The sequence below is a fragment of the Molothrus ater genome, chromosome 13, assembly GCF_012460135.2.
Source record: "Molothrus ater isolate BHLD 08-10-18 breed brown headed cowbird chromosome 13, BPBGC_Mater_1.1, whole genome shotgun sequence".
NCBI lineage: Eukaryota > Metazoa > Chordata > Aves > Passeriformes > Icteridae > Molothrus > Molothrus ater.
In genome coordinates this window covers 6,544,313-6,566,336 of record NC_050490.2, presented here as the reverse complement: position 1 = coordinate 6,566,336, position 22,024 = coordinate 6,544,313, and the positions used below count along the sequence as shown (strand labels likewise).

The 22,024-nt window shown below is 38.4% G+C and overlaps 1 protein-coding gene across 1 annotated transcript in view; it reads right to left on the bottom strand.

Moving 5' to 3' along the window:
* The window catches only part of ADAM10 (ADAM metallopeptidase domain 10), a 50,687-nt gene that overhangs the window by 13,903 nt on the left and 14,760 nt on the right, over positions 1-22,024 (bottom strand). Inside the window, exons 3-9 of the mRNA XM_036389439.2 lie at positions 16,973-17,091; positions 15,613-15,771; positions 8,620-8,723; positions 6,646-6,795; positions 5,426-5,518; positions 4,600-4,783; positions 2,791-2,954 (exon numbers count right to left, since the gene is read on the bottom strand). Coding sequence (XP_036245332.1) covers positions 2,791-2,954; positions 4,600-4,783; positions 5,426-5,518; positions 6,646-6,795; positions 8,620-8,723; positions 15,613-15,771; positions 16,973-17,091 — 973 coding nt within the window. The remainder of the gene's footprint in view (positions 1-2,790; positions 2,955-4,599; positions 4,784-5,425; positions 5,519-6,645; positions 6,796-8,619; positions 8,724-15,612; positions 15,772-16,972; positions 17,092-22,024) is intronic.

Below are 22,024 nucleotides of genomic sequence, written 5' to 3'. Positions count from 1 at the left end.
CTACTACCATCCGGTCCGAGGTGGTACCCCGGAAAAAACATAAAGCCATACCTAGGCACTGAGAACACTACTCCTGCAAACGGGGACAAGAACGCTCCTGAGGCAAACACAAGACCACCTCAAAACCAAACCAGCTCTGCCTGGAGACGAAGACGTCGCCGAATACCCACAAACACAAGAACAGACCACCCCATTACAAGACAGCAGACAAAACTGAAAAGCTAAACAACAGTCTGCTGCATCAGACCATAGATAGCCTTAACACAAAAGTGTTCTCTGAACTATATGTTGTTACACTGGTTTTTTTTTTGTATTTAAAGAAAGAAAAAAGAAAAAAAAAAAAAGAAACACCGTTATTCCCCCTCCCTAATCTTTTAAAACCCCTTAACCCTCTACCCACTCCTCCTCCCATAGTGTAGCTTAGAAATTAAAAGAAAAAGGGGGGGAGGAGGGGAACAAGAAAAGAACAAGGCAGAAAACCCTCTCATCATAAAGATAACAAATTCTGCTTATATTCCCTATCAGAAGCCCTATTCCTGCCCAAAGATGAAAAATATCTCCGTTGCTGCTGTCCTCATTGCTGCCTGGATGTTCTTCACCGTACCGTGTGCCTTCGGCTGGATTAGCCCACAGCCTAGCCATAATGTTTGGGTAACCTTAGCAAAAACATTAAAACAGGACAACATGTGCTTGTCCATGGGAAGCATTGATAACCCACTTTCCACATGTCTAGTAGGAATTCCCTTTGTAGCAGATGACTGGCCTGTCTATAACTCAGAGATTCTCCGCACCACAGGTAAGAGACCCAATGTGGTTGATACTTGGGACGAGTGGACAAAAATTCTGCCAGATGCTCGAGAGGAACCCCAAGAATTAGATCTGTTGGGGTCCTCCAAGGCCACATACTGCGTCAAATTTTACTTTAGACGTCCAAAAAACAATTGGCCAGAAATTGACCAGAACAAAAACACATATCGAAAAGAGATATCACCAATTAACAAAGCCTATAACTCTCACGATTGGTGCAATTACACGGCTCGTGTGATTTCTGTGTCCTCTCTCCATCCCAAAGTATTACCCAAGGGAATGTTTCTCATCTGTGGTGACAGAGTATGGGCTGGGATCCCCTCCCGACTCCAGGGAGGTCCCTGTACCCTTGGAAAACTTTCTACCCTTACACCAAACATCACCCTGTTACATAATTGGAAAAAAGAAAGCGAATCAAAACGACAAAAAAGGTCCTACACTGAATTTGATGAAAATTGTGATCCTAAATTATACGATTGGAACAAACCAAAAAAGATTGCTGTCTCCCTGTTCTTACCCTGGGTAGCTGCAGCTAAAGCCCTCGGTGAAATCAATCACCTTGGGTGCTGGCTCAGTAAACAAGCTAACGCTACTTCTGCAGCCTTGAGTGATCTCTTAAAGGAAGAAGAAACCACAAGACAGGCTTCGCTCCAAAATCGAGCAGCAATCGACTTCCTGCTGCTTGCCCATGGACACGGCTGTGAAGACTTCGAAGGGATGTGCTGCTTCAACCTCTCTTCACGCTCGGAATCCATCCATGCGAACATCCAGAAACTGAAAGATCTCGTGAAGGACTTGAAAGTAGAAAGAATCCCAGACTGGGTCAATGAACTTTTTGGGCAATGGGGATTAACAGGATGGGCTGCATCCTTGATTAAGGGAATGTTGTTGATTCTCCTTGTAGTTGTTATTGTGTTAGCTATGTTCTCGTGCCTTGTTCACTGTTTCAAAAGAACTATAGCGAATGCCTTTTTTGTAAAAACAGAAAGTGGAGTTGTAGTAAACCCCATAGATTTAGGAAAAGCACCATGGAGGATATGAACAATAGGAATGCTGAAACAGCAAAAGAAAATTCCTGTTTTCTTGTCCTCCACCCCTTAACCTACCTCTGTAACCCTATAAGGCAATGTCATGTTAACCCCTTACCCATTGGTCAAGCTTGGATCCTTTCCAACCCTATAAAAGAAGCATACTGTACCCCATTAGTTGAGAAAGAAGAAGAGCAGAGACCCTTCACGGACCTCCCCAAATAAAGCCATCTTCGTGGAACAGCCTGCGCCTTCTCCTTCTCCTCTCTCTCCGTCTGCTGCAGCCTCAAGCCCAGGGCACCACTACCTAGCAAGCAGAGCTGAAATCCTGAGAGCTTGCAATCACTATAGAGCTGATAATCACCATGCTTGCTAGATGGTAGCCCTGCGGTCTTGGCATGAGCGAGCGAGCTTCGGGCACCCGGTCCCTACCCAGGGACTGAGCTCCTGAGCCCTAGTGCTCTGCTTTATGATAAGGCCAAATAAGAGGCTTTATTACCTAACTGGCAGTGAAACAATCCTGCTCAAAAACGTTCTTCTTGGCATCCTAATTTCCTCCACTATTTTCTTGGATCAACTTGTAAGTATAAATCATCTAATAAATGTGAGCCACTTGCTGAATAAAGTGTTATCTTCGTCAATTTTGCAGTGCTGCCTCCTCCTCTCCAGGATAAAGTACAATTTAACAAGGTGTGTGTGACCCTACTCTTCATAAAGACAGAGAAGTATTTAAGGAACAATAATAAAGTACCTTTGTAAAGAACTGAACTAATATAAGTAAACAATTCACAAAATGCACAGTTGCCATCCCTTTGTTTGTACACAATATATGTGCACATATGCTCATGGAGTCAGGACTCTGCTGTCCTTGTTCATAAGAAGTAAAATCTCCATTTGTAAATCACACCCTATGAAATGGCTGAGAGTGAGTTCACAGATCACCAGTAATACTTACAGGGGAACCAAAGTTATGCCCAACCTCATGTGCAAAAGTAATGTGAGAAACCTTGGGGGGCACATGAGAGCCATAGTTCTGGACAGTGATGATTCCAGTGTTCAGAGACTTCTTCTTACCATCCGAATACAATTTGCTTTTCTCACATATTCCACCAGAGCTCCCTGCATTCAGACAAAAGTACAAGTCACACATTTAGGGCAAAGTGTTGTGTTACTTGTCTGTTGACATCCAGAACAACAATCAGTTTGCCTCTGCAGGTTTACAGACTAAGAGCTCTCTAGAATTAATATGAACACAACCTTGAAAGTAGATTAGATTTATTCACACAAACGCTCTCAGCACAGATTGGATGCATTCACACAAGAAGACAGCTGGTTTAGAATAGCTTTTGAGAGCTATTTTGGGCACTCCCTGAATGGATGAGCCTTTGTTTCACCATACCTGTAGTACAAGACTAGCAGGGTGCAATGTCCAACAGAAGTAGCCTCAATCTACATCTTATTTGGATTTCACCAAGTGAAAAAGTACATGGTAAATTTGGAGATCCTCTCTCACAGCAAGAGCATTTATATAAAATGTCATTGTCAGAATAAGTACATATATATATACACACATATATATCTCATTGTCAGGAAAAAAACCCAAAACCTAAAGCTGAAAATGCTTTTGATGTGTTAATGAGATCCATGTTTAGAAGACTGGCAGTCAAGTTTATCATACTTCCTATTCGGAAAATTCCCAAAATTCTGACTTTAATTTCACCAAATTTTTCCATAACTTGAGTTTCTACTGAAGCATTATTAATGTTCTAAAATCCAGCTATTCTATTGCTAACGTAAATGTGTCTAAAGACCAGTCTAAAGATTTCCTTTCTCAAGGAGAATTTTGATTTAGTGACATATCCCATTTAATATATATCAGTATGTGTGTTAAGGATGACAATCTCAAAGATCATAGCTCTTCTCCATTAAATTCAGTTTTGAAAGCAGTGTTTTTGAACTGCATATTCCAATTCCTCCTGTTCTTGGTCAGTGTGTACACTAGAATAGTCATCACAAACCAAATTTCTCATTTCTATTCACCTTCTGGGCATTACTTTTCCTATGGTTCTTCTACAGTCCCTAAGGTTAGTTCTCTAACTGCAGGCATGGGTCTGTTGATCTCTTACCCCTTATATGAAGAGTTTCATCTTTCTTCCACCATTACTCAATTCTGTTAAAGCTCTCAATAATGTTCTCATTAAGTATCCTGTCTCTTGCAATGTCTCACTGATTGAGATTTTTTACATCAAAGGACATACTTTAGACCCAAAATACACAACTAGACTGAAACTAATGAGAAGCAGTTCAAGAAGAGTCATGCAGTAATTATTCTGTTATCTCCCAGAACAGATCTCACTGATAAAAAAAAAAATTCTTTCAATACTACCTAGAAAACCTAAAGGTTCTGCAGTGTAGTTTTCATAGTTGTAAGCCCTGTTTATATAGAGCAGAAATACTTGTTTCACCTGTCACTTTACTGGTCACTCACACCTACCATAAATAAAAAGCAATCCAAGTAATATCACCTTTGTATAACAAAATAAATATGTTTTTCTTTACTCTTCATATCCTGTTCATCAGAAATACAGAAAGATTAATTGAAATGGCACAATCTACTAAAAATAAAATTAAACCATACTAAAACAAAATTGTGACAAGCTAGGAGATTTTTGTGCATTTGCTGTCAGTTTAAAAGGTGGTTTCTACCTTTTTTCTAGTGCCTACCTACTTTATCTCATAGCACTGAAGGCTTGTATAGAATTACCTGAAGGGGCTCCAACCCAAGCCAGACCAAGGACTCCATCATCAAAATCACGGTCTGTAAACACATAGGCCAAGCAATAATCATCATGGTTCTGTTCTGAGTTCAGTTCCAGAAACTTTTCCACACCAATGTTAGGAAATCTAAAGGGATTGGAAGAGTCCTTCTCATCTACGGTTGTGTTAATCTAAAAGGAAATTGAAAGAAACTGTAAGACAGGATTCATTTCCACCTGCACATGTCAGCTAAGAGGCTCACTGTTGTCAGTACCTTGCTATGTTACGTAGTTAAAGATGTTGTTTAAAATTTAAAAGCCTTGACTGTAAATTACCACCCCAATAACTGGAAAACAAAGCACTACAATAAATGAAGAATTGCATTTGTGTAGTAAATCCCCATTCTCTTATTTCCTTCTCTTTTTTTTCCATGAGTTTCCAAGTTTTTTTACCCAAAAACTTGTATTTATCCTCCTAAATTATCACTTTTACAAGGAAGCGTCTACCTGGATAGCCATTCTCTATTTTAGCATTAAAGTTATTGGAGAATAGCAATCATCTATTCACCACACAACAACGGTGCTGAAACAAAGTAAGTTGATTCCTATAGAAAAACTGACCACAGCTCAATCACAGCAGGAGTGGGCTTTTGACAATAATCACTAAAACCAAATCAAATAAATGGCTTAGGGCACCATTTCCTGCAGAGACACTTCTGCTAAAGAACTGTTATAAAACAATAAATGGGTACAAGTGAAGAGGAGCAGCACATTTGAAGAACACAGCCTCCCAGCAGCATCAGTGAAGCTGAAATCCTCTCCAACCCAACTTACTCGGATTCGTTTCACCATGAAGCTGATGTTACGGATCCCTGAAAAATCTGTTGACTGGTAAATGGTGTCAATTGCTTTAACATGGCTGGAAATCTGTCAAAAACAAAAGCAGCTACAGTTCAGACATCCATGCACTACACTACAGCTTATCTTAACAGCAATAGCTGCAAGGCCTACACTCCTACAATGTGGGATATTGTGCTGTAGGAACTTCTAACAGGCCCTTTGAAATAAATCAGGGCCCACAATGGAAATAAATCCCTACCTGCACCATCACCATGCCAGATACCACCAAAGGATTTTGCCATTTGATTTTTATTAACACAATTCTATCAACTTGCACATAGCTGTTTGGGATACTCCTTTATTCACTGCTTTGGTAAGACAGCACTGTACTGAAATTGTATTCAAAGCACTGTATTTGTTTTTCAGAAAAAAAAATTTACTTGTTACAGATTTATTCTTTCATTTCTGGTAGAACACAAATGTGGAAAAACAAATAATTTACCTTTTCTTTTCTAAAAGCACACAGAAATGCTAACTCACTAAAAAGCTAAAGGTGGCTAAAAGGTGACTTCAGAGCTTTGAAAAATACTACTTGACTTGTCTACGTACAGTGTGATAAATAGTAAAATTCAGATCTGCAAGTGGCAGTGAAACTTCAGACTTCAGAAGAAGTATGTTAAAATGCTAGATATATTTTTAGCAAATCGTATCAACCCTTTTCTCAGTTAGTAGTATATTGACAAATGAAAAGCATCTGCCTTTAGCTGCCACTGCTTTTTTTACCATCCACTCTATTAGATACTACAGGAATAGATCTCAGCATTTATTAGCTCATGGTGTTTTGAGCTAGAATTTCAAAGGGAAGCCTATGCAAGTGTTAAAACAGAGGCTTGGCAGGCTGTCAAACAGGACAGAACTCCTCAGGAAATATTCTTTTTCTGAGTAAGAACTGAGAACAGTCAGACTGCAAATCCTGCTCAGAGGGGCTAAACACACCACAGCTGCCATTAAAGAGGCACAAGTGCCCAGGACTTTTGTCACAGAAACAGCATCTTTTTAGCAAAATAAAAAACACTGTTTCAATTATGTCAAGACCACTTTAACAAGGGAAACAAGCCGTTATAAAGGAAATAAGTAAAAAGAAAAGTTACATGAAATTTATCAGGACTACCAAAGTGAAAGCAGGCAATTTAAAACAGAGGGGTTGGAAATACCTGTGCAATCACAGCTTCTCTGGTTCCATAGTGCTTGTAGAATAAATGATCAGTCTGGATATACAGCTGGCACGTGTTTTTTTCAGCCTGAGTGGCACGCTTTTTTCTCAAAAGCTGTGGATCATCCTTCTTAGGCTCTTCAACAGGCTTCTACATATGCACAGGGAAGAAATACATTAATTTTGTAGTTCCACATGCTGCACTAGATTACCTAAAAATAACAGTGGTTCTAAACATACTCCACTAATACAAATAGATTTTCATTCTTTAACTTGCAAAGTTTGATGAATCTTGAAGTAAGTACATAATGCTTCGTTTTCAAATACTTTGAATGCAATCTTAGCAAAAGCTCTCTCTGCATTTCATTTTATATTACAAAATGCAGTCAGTGTTGTGATCTTTGGAATTTTTCTTTTTTATGATCCTTTGCTAAGATAAACAAACAGTTGCTTAGGAAAAAGAATCAGCCCTGGTGGGACTTAACTGCACCATGCCTAACACCAGTTATTTCAAAGTGAAATTACCGTAGTCAGCTACCTCAGCAAACAGAAATGTTTAAGCGCTTCAGCATGGAACAAATGGGGCACTGAACAAGAAGTAAAGGAACACTGGTTAGGCAGAGTGGTATCTGGTAGTGATGCCTTAAGTTTTAGCTTTCATATTTTCCAGATTCTGTACTGCTATACTATGTAACTCTGAATTCATATAAAGTGCTAGCAAGGTCTCTTCACAGTTTAGTCAGACAAAACCATCCTTTTCCAGCCTGAGAACCAGGGACAGCATTGCAGCTTTGGGCCCAAAAAGTGCAAACAACAGTGAATTGAGGAGGGCAAACAGAGGATGGGACTTCATAACCTGAAGCTGCAATCAGACAATTAACCCCAGTATGGAAATGGACCAAAACTTATAAAAGTGTGAAAACTTGTGACTCAGAGTCCATCTCGGGTAGAGCCACAGCCGAGTTCTCATACTGCCCAAGGTGTATCCTTTAAAGGCCTTTTAGCAAATCCCTGCTTTATTCCTGTAGCACTGTCTGGCCTCAGTTCCAGGCAGCCTCTCAAGGCAGCAGCAGCACCCTGGCCCTACAGCACTCACTGGCTGCTGGCCCTCTCTCTCTCTCTCTCCATGAAGTTTTACAAGCACATTTCTGGGAAAGCATGCTATTGTTACCAGTGCTGAAAAGGGCATTAGTGTTGACAATTTCTGGAGTCACAACATAAATAAACTAAGTTGCTTATGCTATTTAACATATTGCATTGTTTTCTGGGTATGTATTTAGCTGACATCACAAAATTATGCCAAGACTTGGAACAGCTGAGAACACAACTAAGTCTAAAAGAAATTCAGTAACTTACTGTTGGAAAAAAAATATTTTGTGACATGTGGTGTAAACCTAAGTGCAAACCCACTGTGGGACTCCACCCAGGTCCACAGGTTCCTGCCACAGGACACTTACCTGTCACAGCAGCCAACCTGTAACGTGCTGTAACCCCCACAAGCTTACAGGGTTTGTTAGGAAGACCCTCCCACCAATATCACTTAATTTTCCACTGAAAGCACTCAGATATCCCAAGTGTGTTATGTTAATATAACTTGAAAATGTAGAAGTTATTACTCTTTAGAACCAATGTATTACTTGTAGATGAAGGGATCTTGAAACTCTTCCTTCTCAATTGCAATAAAGTATATTCCTCATTTTAAGCTTGATTTCCTCATCCATCTAAAATTCCAACTGTTGAAAAATTTGAGATCACTTAGGATTCATTAAGACTGTAAGTAGCACATCTGGGCTACAGAAGCAATAAGAAAAAGAACTTAGAAAAATTATATTAAAAAGAAACCTCCAGCAATAATTTAAGTATCTCACAATGTGGAGGGATGATAGCTCACCAAAAGTAAGAGAAACAACATACAAGAAATAGGAAGTTATCACACTAAGTACTAATCAACATAATCCATTAGCCTTTGTTGTACCTCTGTTGTTGGTTCTTCTATACCGGTCATCTGGTACTTCTGCATTCTTTCAAATACTGAATGATCTGCACAACCTCCTTGTGGTCCATATTTATGTGGATATTCTGAAAAGAGGAAGCCCAGGTTGAGTTTTCAAATTCCAAGTACAAGTCCAAAATATGGCTGCATCAGTGCAACTGACTCAGCTGGTGTCCAATATCGTGCATGTGGTTTGAGGAAGCATTAGAAGATGCAAGGTCTATGCAGCTTTTTTTAATTAAACATTTCTACTAAGACATTCTTAGTTTTACAAACAGAACAAAACTGACATTTGCTTCTTAACATTATCTTCTCAGGCAGCACAAGAAAATATTATGAGCAGTGCCTAACATAAAAACAAGAGCTTTTATTTACACATCTGTACCAACTTACTTCAGCTAAAAGCAGCCTTCAAAATATGACATGACAATGGAAAGTTATTAGATATCAAGTATACTAAAGACTGCTTGGGTAAGAGAAAGAGTTTTTATGCTACGTGGTAAACAAACTAAGAAGCCTCACTAACATCCTTAGACAATTTTATTATTTTATTCATCTTCCACTGATTTTTTGGAAATTTTCACATTATGCTACTTAACTACCAAGACATAAGAAGAGAAATGCTAATGGATAGAACCATGGTTTAGTTAACCACTAGATGTTAGTTAAACAAGCTGGAGATCCAAACTAGTGAGAATATCTGACAATCACCTGTTCAACAAGGCCAACTCTTGCAATAGTTGCCAAAGGCCTCACTGCACAAGGGAATGTGTTTCAGACACACGTGCTCAGCTTTTACTGGCAGCACCTATTGCAGATTTGTAACCTGTATTTGCAGAAGTTTCCTATGGAGATGAGAAATACTGAATACTTCTCCCTTTGATTTATTTGCATATTCAACCCCATCATAAATTGGTGCCCAAGTAAGAAATAATGGAATACAGATCTGAATACTTAAGTCAGTTTCTGTAGGGCAAACCAGATTTTTAGCACCATCTCAACACAGCGCCACTTTTGTCAGAAACCTACAAACTTTACCAAGATTTCTTGTGTTTTGGGATTTTTTGGTTGATTCATTTGTCTTTTCATTTCTGCTTGGTGAGGGGGTGTTCATTTTTTACAGAGTGGAGATCCAAAGTCACAGAGTAAATAGAACAGCTATGTAAGAGTAGAATTGTAAAGCCTGGGCACCAAGGACATGATGCCCACATCCTATGCATTTCAGGTGATTTTGCCCTGGACTAGCTCTGGCCTGGGCTGTGGAGTCAAGGCTTGGCAGTAGCTGGAGCACAGCAGATGTGCTCCCTTGGGGTGTGGGCTCTGTATGCTTTCATCTGACAGCTGCCTTTATCTTTGACTCTGTTTCTTACAGTCATACTGCATGATACTGCTAAACTATTTCAATATACAGCTTACCTTGTAAGTTTATTTCATTACTTTCCACATACTGGTTTCCCTCATTTCAGTTTCCACCACCACACAAATACCATTTCTGAACTGCTATCTCATCACATTCCTCCCAGCACAAATAGCCCTAGCACAGTGCCAGAGGAACGAAGAGAAAAAAAGAAAAAAATGCTCTTACTGCAAATCACCTCACACAATTTGCTCCAGCATGGTAGTGGAATGCTGATTTGGCTACAACCAATATTATACAAAAGGCACCACTCTTGGAGTCACCTTCTACTTTTGGGGATCCTGTTTAATATCATTAAATTTGAGTTATGAGCAAAGGACTGTAGATATGATCCTTCCCTTCTCCATCTCCACCACCCTGTTTTCCTCCCCCTATAGTACAAAAAATTCTACTGCATTTATTCTAATGCAAATTTTCCTCACCTCTGACCTGACTGCACAGCACCAAGCGTTTACCTCTGCAACAAGAGCAGGTTACCCAGGGGCAGAGCAATGGCCCATCCTGCCTTTCCCTCACACACTGCCCCTGCAGAAAACCACTGTACCCTGAAAGAAACTCCTGCAGGAACCCCACTCTGAAGCATTATGACAACTAACAGAACAGGACTGGAAATAAATGCTCTCAGTTTATTACACAAAATGATCTCTTTTCTTTCTGTCTTGTTTCCCAAAGATGTTAGGAAATCCCTTAACACATTTTTTTATACTGACTGCCTGCAATTCAAATATTTCTCACTTCAAAAGTAATAATCTAGTAAGAAACACTTTAAAGCCATGACGGTTAAAACTACAAAAAAATGAACACAAAACAGTCTGTAATAGCAATTGCCAAGATTTTGCATGTGCTGGAAAAGACAACTCCCCCAGAGGCAGATTTAGAACCACCCTACTAATCACAGAGACAGGTAATACAGGATAGTTCACTTTGGAACCATTTCTAACTTCCAAAGAAAGTTGCATATAAAGTTTTTATTTGCTAAATGAACTGCCCCCAAACTGTGAAGGCACCATTCCCTTGTCATCTTTTGAGACTTCCTATTTCCACCATCCCCTGCAGCAGTTCCAGTTTTAAATACCTGAAGCTAAGCAAGAACTGCATGGTGCCAGATGACTTGGCCAGTTTTGACCCACAGGACACAAGTCTGTCCATGATCCTGTGAAGCTTTTCAATGCTCTGAGATGTGCCAGATTTCTGTGCAGTCCTTTGGCATCAAGAGCTTCTTAGCCTATCCCTACCACAACCCTGACAAGTGAAAAGGAAAAACCTGCTTTCACCATGAAATGATTGCTCACAGTGAATGCAGAGTTGAGAAAACAGAAGACTATGTTCCAAAAGAGCTACTGTAGAAGAGGTTAGTAATAGGTTCAATTTTCTAACTAGAAAAAATCATAAGGCAAAAAAATCCCCAACTTTTTCTTTTCCAGTCCTGTCCAATTTCACATTTTGTACATCCTGGCAGAATGTTAAGAAATTATAAAGAGTAGAAAGAAATAACAATGACTTTAAAAACCACCTGCAAAATCTTGTCATTTCATACCTTCTGACTACAATGTCTTATTCTAACTAGATGGCAGATGATTTTTAATGATATATACTCCGGATGCTCAAAATAAGATTTTTTTTTTCCTTTCAAGAAGATGCACTACTTCCTTCCACAAACACATTCCTGAACATTTGGTTTTTCTTCTTCTAATTATCAGTTAATAGTATGATCTGTTAAGCATTTAGGTTCACCACTTAATAATTACTGAACTTAGGCATCTTGGGCAAGGTTGACATCAAACTTCCATTACAAATTATGAAAACTCAATTCTTTAACAGCCATAGAAATTTGCCCAATACTTGCAAAAGCAATAATGGCAGAATAAAATTAAAATATAAGCAGATACAGGAAAAAAATCCTTTTTACAGATTTAATTTACAGCACTCTGTGATGCTGTGCTCCCATGACAACTGTCATCACAATGTGATGAAAAAGAAACCAGGTTCTCATTAATAACACAGTTTGCATGGTCAGCCTATTCAGCAGATAGGGGTTTGCAAAATTACAAACCACTTCACTTTCTGTTCTTTGTTGTATGCCCCTTCCAAGATCATAAACACAATGAAGTGACCATGTTAATTTTCTGGAAGGTCTGAAGAAGATTTTCCTGTATACTGTTGATCTGAAGAAATAATGATTTTTTATTTTACAGTATGAACTCAGGGATACACTTGAAGCAAATATGATTTTAATAGAGTAAATATATCCTCATCCTTAAAGAAATGTTTCCTAAATATCTCAATGTAAACAGCAATTTGCATCTTTCTAACTGTAAATTATAAAACAGTTTGATCAAGACTGGTTTAGAAACTAAAATCATTCAACTTGTGTTTCAAGTCATGAATAGAAGGCTGCCTTCCACTGGTCACCAGATCCACTGTAACAGACAAAAGCTGCCTTATAAAGTTGACAATATAATCCCCATTTACAAAACAACTTTTGTTTAACTACTGAAAAAGAACTCATTGAGATGCTAATCATATGTTGCATTGTGGTTTCTGAAAAGCACTAAAAAGCATATTGTTTCAAAAGGCTGAAACATGGCTGACCAAAAAAATACCCAAATTAAAGCAAAGATGACTTTTTCCCTCAGTCTCTCCCGAGTCAGAAATGTGACCATTTTTGTTGCTTTTGTCCTACATAAGAGAGTGGGACAGTTTGACTCTGTTCCATGAGTGCTAGCTTTAGAGCAGTAACAACAAATTAACAACAAATCTACTACAAAGCTTAGCTTTTCTGAGTTGTTGGGGTTTTTTTTGGAGCTGCAGTTCAATGCAAAAATAGGTCTCATGAAAGACAAAAATCATTTAGCTTCAAAAGCACTCTTCAGAAAGAGACAGAAGCAGTTGTATACTCCAGATATTTCAGACAACAGAAATCCTAGAGGCATCTATGATCCTAATGACTGAAGTGATTCTATACAATCAGAACACAGGCATATCAGACTGCCCTGGCAGCAGCCAGGAGGAGTGATGTGTTTTTAAATAGTGCTGCTTAGACTTTGCTCCAGGATGGGCTATTTTCAACCCTGCTGAGCAAGCAGCAATGTTCACTCACTTGGTGACTTGGAAGCCAAACTGTACTGATGCTTTAATGTGCCTCACCAGAATAGATTTAGACTCTCCCCTCTGACAATCTGATTTTGTTTCTAATTGATGGGTTTGATGCACTAGATTCAAGAGGAAAAACGATGTAAACCATTCCCATACCTGAATAACTAAAAACACCCCAACATACCCTGCTGCCATTCACTTTATAAGACCTTAGTAAGAACCAATTTCAACATTACTTTCTCCAGTTCCCAAAACGATCCATTTACTCTTCCAACAGAGATCACTCCTACAAAACAGCAATAGTAACTTTCATAAAATCAATTTATCAGCTTCTTCAAGGCACAGTTCTATTTCTGTCAGCATTCAGTAACAGTGAAGAGTATTTTTAGTCACTCACTATTTACAGCATAAGGAACTGGGACATGAGACAATCTTCTTGCTTGTCTCAACCTTTGAAAACTGGGCACATCACTGCCTTATGTTGCTTACTTTCCTCCTCCCCTTCTTTTCAACAACAGGGTTAGTTAATAAAACCCTTTATGAAGCTGACAGTGACTTATTTACACAAAGTCCTACATAAGTGAAGTCCAACATTCCCACTATCAAGTAGTGAACTGTTCATGAGACCTATAAGATGCAACACGAAACTTAGAAGTATGTGTGAATTATTCACAGAAATATTATGAAAGATGTATCTTTCATAAGTTCCATGCCAGACTTTTTTAACTTTTTTATTACTTTTCCCTCACTACTTTCCTGCTACAGCAGCAAAGCCAGTAATACTCCAACTGCAGCTAACAGGGAAAACTGCCTTCTCCCCTTTGAACTGACTTCCCCCAGCTGAACTGACCAGCAATGCTCTGTAGAGATGAAAATGCAGCTCATGCTGCAGCTTCTCTCTGAGAATCAAAAATATGGAATGTTATCCCATAAAATTATTCTTAAGTATAAGTCTTGTAAGCACCAGGAAAATATACACTTAGTCAGAAAACAAATACTGTTCACAAATCCAGTAAATGCTTTCGCTCACAAGCTCTTTAAAATTATGGAAATTCTATTTGCTTTTGGGTTAGTAATCATATTTACAGAATGAGATAGCAGGAATGACAAACATATTTGCCAGCTCACAGCAATTTTAATATACTCAGAGACAGCACACATACTGCCACTGAAAATAAAATACAAAAAAGCCACCCAAATTTGCTGAGTTTTCAGTGGAGAAAGATCACTTGTCTTCACTGCATTCACACAAGAGAAGTAATCAAGGAGAGCAATATGCAATAACCCTGGTTTTTTCACTGGCTTATAGCACTGAGAAAATTATAATATACAAAGTCAAATCACAATCAGAAATTTTCCTCATCCAACTTCCTATTTTTTGACACTTCTTTCCACAATGTAGTCTCATTATGACATACTTTGTTAATGATATATGTATAAACCATTTTCAGAGTGGTTCAAGTAATTTCTAGTGATCTAATCCAAGCCTCCTCATGCAATTCCAAATGAGATTTCAAACTCAAGTCTTCTAGGGTTTGCACAGTGCCCTGATGGGACATGTTTTTAAATGAAGTTATGGTTTAAATTGATTTTTAAGCAAGACTGACATCCTGAAGTTAGCTGGAAAGACATTTTGTTAGCTTCAATAACCAAAAGTTAAGTCTTAAACTGACTCTGCTAACATTTACGTTTGATACCTCCTTGATCCTTGAAGGATTCAAACTTGGAATGACAACTTTATTGCAGTACTTTTCAGGTTCAATATACCTTAAGCATCAAACAAAACTGATTTGTATTACATCTGAAGACTGATCATAAATAAGCAGGTAAAGTGCAGGAGAACTCTGGTGCATCAGTTCTGAAGACACAGAAGTATTTCATGGTACTTTTTCATCCTTCTGAGCATTTGAAACTGAAGCCAGATTTCTGGGGCTACACTTGTCAAATTAAATTCTCTGTACCCTTCCATTGGCTATTGTGTAAAATGGGACATATTGGGTGCCACCACCTTTTCTTAAGAGCTCTCTGAGTGCACATGTGAGAGACACAGGCAGGGGAAGCTTTTATTTCACACAAATGTCACCCTCATGAGATATACATAATTAAAGTTCAAGTCACTCAATGATTATCTTTTATTTTCCAGGTCACATGGAAGAGCAATCAGTATAGATCATTTTAAGAATGTATTTTTCAAAGAAACATGTATCCATTGGGTAGGAAATGCACTGCCTGCACACTTAAGCCTGACTGCTAAGGATTTCTTAAAATGTCAGAATAAAGGCTGACTTTGGTTTGCCATAAATCTCTCTCACACCTTAACTGTGTATGAATCACTTGAGGACAGCATGATTTACAGTGTCACACACGAGCCAAAGTTTCATTTGATGCTTACAAATGGCATACAAGTTTTGACATTTAATAAAAGAAATATTTCATCTGTAGCACAAAATGGAAGTACTCACTGATATCATCTTCATGATAAATGACAGAGTGGAATGGTAGGTTTCTGTCCTTTATGTATCTCTCTGCTGGCTCAATATAAAAGGTCCCACTGTGAGTTTGAATGAATCCTTCAAATTTTCCATCAATAACAGAGCCATGAGTAAAACTTCCTTGCTCACCTGTTAAGGGACAAAGTGTATTAGCTTTTTTATACCCTTCAAAAATCCTTTTTCAGACTAAGATTATCCATCACTAAGACAAACAGTTACAGCAAAATGACAGTCAGTAAGTTCAGCAGCTTCCCAACCAGGTGCATAAATGAAATGTTTAAAACCCATATAATGCAGAATTTAACTCTGTATTTTAAAGCTGGTACATACACAGCATGTAATTCTATAGTCAAATCCTGTCCTTACACATCCCTTCATACAATTAGAAATAATAAACAATAAAACAGAGCATATACAGAACTTTGAAAACTTTCAAAGAAGGACTCTCTATATTCAAGACATCCATTGTTCTCTTCAAGCATAATCCTCTTCAAACTGTAGCTAGGTTTAAATCTTCATAGAATGAATTTGTATTTGAAACAGTTACAATCAGGGAAAGTTCAACTGCCGAAGTTTCATCACTGACTGCTACAACATGCAGCACCCAACAGCCCTCCCTATATAAAGGATGAAAGATTACTCTGCTAAAACAATATTTATATACTCCTCCACTGAGGAAAATTCAGAATCACACTATCAAAAAGCCTTCTCACCTCCTCAAAATAAGTGGCAAATTGGTCTGCCTAGATGCATATGAAGCCCTGTGTTTATTACTTTTCAAAGTTGAAAATGCTTACTTCAAGACTGCAGACCATGGCTTAGAAAGACCTTCAGGAAAATCAAACAAACAATACAAAGAGGGGCGGAGTAAATCTTAGTCCATTTCTTCTTTCCATCTGCTTTTAATTCTGGAATTCTTCTTCATTTTCAATCAATTTTATCCTTTGTATTTACTAAAATCAGATATATTACCCTTAGTGATAGTAACTCTATATTCCTTTTACTCCTTTAAACTAAAAATGGCACCTGATTTCTTTTTTCTTCAATATATACAACTTTTCTATCTTTGTTTTTAAATGCATCAGACTTTGTGAAGAGTATGCTTATAAACAGATTTGAAATTCAAGTTTTATGGGTATGAAAATTATTAGATAAAATACTCAATTAAGTGTGACTCATATAAAACCAGATGGGAGCTCAAATATGATAGATGCATTAATAAAGTTTAACAATAATCTAATAATACTGATACTAATTTTCTCCACATACTATTAGAAAGTTCCTGTTTAAAATTGCTGCACTTTCATCCATTTTCAAGTGGTATACTTACCATAAATGTGTCCAGTGTAAATGTGGGAGGTATCATAATCGATGACTTGGTTTGATATTTCTACTTTAAAGTCATCACTAAAAAGAGAGGTATCTCTCTTCATTCGAAGGTTGAACTGTCTAAAATGAATAAAACAAGACAGTAAATTGGCTTTGAGCTTCAGCTACAAGAGCACTAAATAAAGTACTTCAAAATGACATTTTTGTGCAAACAATCTGCAGACCTTGTAAAATGTATCTGTAGAAAATGCTTTTACTGTACAAGAATTAGAGACTAGAAGGATTTTAAAAGCAAGATTCTTTAGATGCTTTTTATATAAGTAGCTAAATTCACAAGATTTAAGCCAGAAAACACATTAGACTTAAACACTTAATTCTAAAGTGCTGACTTGGACTACACACTTGTCACTAATTTGTTACACAAAAACTAACTCCGGTAAGTCAAATACTTTTGGATTTGAGTCTTCATCTAAAAAACATGCCCAGCAGAGCTGACCTTCACAGTGAAAGTTAGTATCCAAGTATGCAACCAACAAAATTACCCAGGCAATTAAGAGCCATAGTGTAAAGTTGATTAAATCTAATCTCTTTTTACTAATGAGTGAAGCACACACAAAGTGTATCTTCAGTTCCCACCTGCACATTAAATATTGACACCATAGTTGTAAGTATTTTGAAACATTAAGATGCAAACTTCAAGATCAAAAAAAGTCTTGCCTACACTTAAAGCCTGGGAAGGGCTGTAGTGACTCATGTTGACTACTCTGTAATGCAAACAACATTTCACAATCCAACTATATTTATTATTACTGCCACAGTGTTAATAAAGCTTCAAAGCAAGTACTCTGCTCTGGCAATGCGTCACAGGTATCTACTACAGGGTTATGAAACTCTGAGATGTGGCTGGTGGATGGGGAAGGTTAAACTTCTGCAATTCCCTGAGACTCGGGCTTTGTGCCAAGCCCAGCAGTGCTCCTACCGCAGCTCAGCAGAGATGGATTTTATGAGGAAGATCCTCCTGTTACAAAGGAAGGAACAGTTCACTGTGCACCTGGATATTGCCATCACTGAGACAAGAAATAAGAATTAGTGCTCTTCAAGTTCATCTTTTTACTACCTCTGCCACAACAGTCCTTTGGCAACCCAGAGGTTCATGAGGAAGAGGAAATAACATGAACAAGCAACCCAGAGACATCTGGGACTGAAAGCCACAAGATTACTCGACAAGTTTTTTGAGGGTGGGGTGGTCAGCAGTGCAGAGACTTGCAGCCACTTTATGTGGCTCTCCTGGGCAGAAGTTAAAAATGAACAGGTAGAAAAAAATTAAAACCAACAGTGATGAGAATATGACAAACTTCATTTAAGTACTTGAAAATGTTATACTCACTTTGGATGTAATACACTGCTCAGGGTGTTACACAGATTTGAGCTCCATTTTAGTTTGGCTCTCCCTGTGACTGAGTTGTCACACTCAAGGATGGATCAGACTCTCAGTGCATTTGAAGTTAAATGGCAAGAGATCTGGGACCCCTTAGAATCTCTCCTCCCTGCTTTAGTATTTGATAGAAGACTTCTTACCTTTCCTCATGAAAGAAAGTTTTTTTGGGAAAAAACCCTCACCCTGTATAGTACTTTCCTTTCAGAAGTGTATACACCATTTCTTTAAAATGACATTTTTCTGGTTGTATTCATGCATGTTGCAAATACAACTGTGGAGAAGTTGTCTCTAACACTCATCTGCATCAGCAATTTTGTATGGCTTTGAAGTACGCAGTGCAAGAGAATGCAGGACTTGTGATGTATTAACTCCCATCTATACTGGCAAAGTGGGAGGAAAAACCCAGGACCTGACCTCAGCCTGGCAGCCGGTCATTTACCGAGCTTGGCTCAGTGTAACCCCAAAGGCGCAGATGGATGAGCCCTAGGCCTGCTTTGTGCAGCCACCCAGGGTACCCTGAGTTGCTGCTCTCACCCTCACAGACCAGCAGGACAATCGTGGGGCAGGCATGGGCTACCCCGGGTGGCCACCTGGCCACGATTTAGGGCCAGCCTTGAGCTTTGCCTACACATCCAGGGCTCGCTTTTGGGAGAAAGAGGGAGTTTAATGAAGCTGGGAATGGTTGTTCCTTCTCTGGGATACCCTTCCATCAACATTATCCGTAAGGCCTTCAAAATGGACTGTTAGAAGTTATATGGAACAAATTAAAAGTGTCACCAGTTTAACATTTAGGAAGCCTCTATTTATTCTCCTTTAATTTTTACCCTCTCCTTGCTTTCCACATTGCTACATAATAAACACTAAAGATTCTAACCTGTGTTGCAGATTATCTATCTTTTAATAAAATGAGCTCTATATGCAGGATTAGAGAACTATTACAAACACAAAAAAACTCAGCTGTGCTTCACACTAGCAATTCTCTATTTGATTTCTTAACTTAGTTAAACTATTAGATAACCTGATCATCTCTCAGCTATTTTTAAACAGGTCTTTTCTTAGTCATTCAAACATGCTTGATGAGAACAGGATAATCTGTATAAACTGTTCACCTTCTTAATAATGAAAAATTGACAAATACTTCTTTATTTCTCCCTCATCAAAGGAGCAAAGAGCCAACTTGGGACTGTGGGGAGGAAAAGGGCTGGGGAGGGTGGAGGAGTAAACAAGCATCTATTCATCTCTACTTCCAATAATTAGTAACTTTAGCACATCATCAAACTTCAAACATAAATTCTACCCTGGCTTAAACCCAGTAACTTCATGATTCTTCTGAGGACAGGAGACTCTGAGGAAGTTAAATGAATCTATCTATACAATTACTGAATATGGTTTCTAAATTAGCCACAATGGAAGAAACAAGAAGCTTCAAATAAGCCTTCTGACAATTACAATTTCTACAGCAGGCACCAAATTCTTAGTGCAAGCTAAGCTATTCCTTAGCCTAGAAACACACCAGGCAGAAGATTAACTAATTTCAGAAAAATAATGCCTCTTTTATTTACACACTTTGTACCTTACAGAAGACACTTCACAGCAGCAGCAATCTCTAGAACAGAATTAAATCAATTAAGACCAAGTTTTGACCTTGCTTATTTAGTACTGCTTCTGTTTTCCACAGATCTGAAAACTGATATTAGTTACTGTACGGCTGCCCACTTGGTTGTAGGCTGAATTTTGGCAAAAACTTTTACATCTATACACACATATAAAATTATATAATCTGCTTTGATAATAAACTATATCTTAGATATTAATGGCAGTACCCAAAAGACTATCAAGAGGTAGATTTTTATTTCTCTTTAGCTTACCTCAGGGAGACTATGTCCAATTTGCAAGTAACACAGCGATTCAGTCATAATTAAAGAAAAAATTATAGCTGAGAGCATCACCCTTAGCTAAGACCCAGTACTTTCCCATGGGCTCAAGTTAGGTTATCCTAAGCTCTAATCAGAACAGGTACTTGAAAGAAAAAAAAACAAAAAACAAACAAGCCATGTTTATATACTAGCAACATTTGGTAAAGGGTATATAAAGGCTTACATACAAGAGTTAATGCATAATCTATTATTCCTTTTCTTTTTAATATTAGTTACCTTCTAAGACCAGGGATTTCACCAGAAAGCAATGTCCAGGATATTGGGTAACTGGTACCAAGTCTGCAGACTTGCACACAAGTGGCAGAAAAGGCTGTTATCTGGCATACAAAAAGGGCACTTGGTGCTATCCCTTTTCTGCCTTTCCTCAAATTGCTCTAATTGGTGACAGGCCCACAGAATCATTAAGTGACCAGAGGAGGTTGTTGAGAAAAGAGAAAGGGAAAAAAGGAGATGGAGGAGTTACTCCACAGCTGAAAGAAGTGGCTGGGGAGAGGAAGCTGAAGGGGATGAGCTGGCAGCAGTATGTAACATGACTTCAGTACAAGGAGAGGTCATTTTTAGGTTCACAGTCTTTTCTTCCCAGTAGGAACCAGAAAAATCCTCACAGCCATGGCTCCATCACCCTCCTCACAAGTCAGCACCTAGAAAATACTGTTCTGCTTGAGGTGCAAGTCTTTTATCCTTACTTTTCCTACCTAAGAACTCAAAGACTCTCTTCTTGGAAAAATGGAAGGGGGGCCTATAAATGGACAGGGATAGTAACTTGAGCTCTTTCTAACTGCTTCCATGAGGCATCCCACAATCCACTCAGTTCCCACAGGACTGTCAGACTCATTCCAGCTCTGAACTATAGTAAATAGAAGGCAGCTTAACAACCTAATACTGGATTTATACTACCCACAATTCTACAGAACCATCACATTTGGAGGTTTTTTTTCATTGTTTTAACTTGCAATTAAACCTACACAACATACTATAACTTAATTGATAATTCCCACAGTCCTGCTACTTAGACTAAAGAAAACTTATCTTTGAAGCAGGACATGATAGGGTCTCCAGGTTTATCACTCTTTCTTTGATCCACCTCGATGCACACAGAATCATCCCTTAGTAAGTGTTTATGTAAATCCCAATCTCTACAGTATTTCAACACTCAGCCATCCCAGCTAGAATGCCTGCAACTTATGTTTGCTTTCCATTAGCACCTCTAGGATGACACTTGTGGTTATGCAGATGTCCTTCCCAACCTTCAGAAGTCAGACTTGCTAAACTTGGTATTCTAGAACACTCCAATGAGGATGCAGCCTTCATTCCAAAGCATTTCCCACTGATTACTCTTGATATGCATCGCTGCAAACACAAGCTAGCTCAGATAACAGAAACCATCCAAGTAGGATTACAGGAAGCTACATGTTGGCTAATTTACACTCTGACAAAGTATCTCTGTCCTGAAGAGGACAGTGTACAGATTTTAAAGGCAGAACAGCCTTTACCCAAGGTTGACTTTTCCCCCCCTCCTTTCAGTAAAACTTATTTGGGAAGTTCAGTATGGAGTTGACTTCCTGGTTTCCTGTTTAGTGAAAATAACCTTCCCATTTGTATTTACATGAAGTTGGCTATTTATATGCAACGCCATGTCCTAACAAAAACAAGATATCAAAAATCAGAAGAGAGGTAA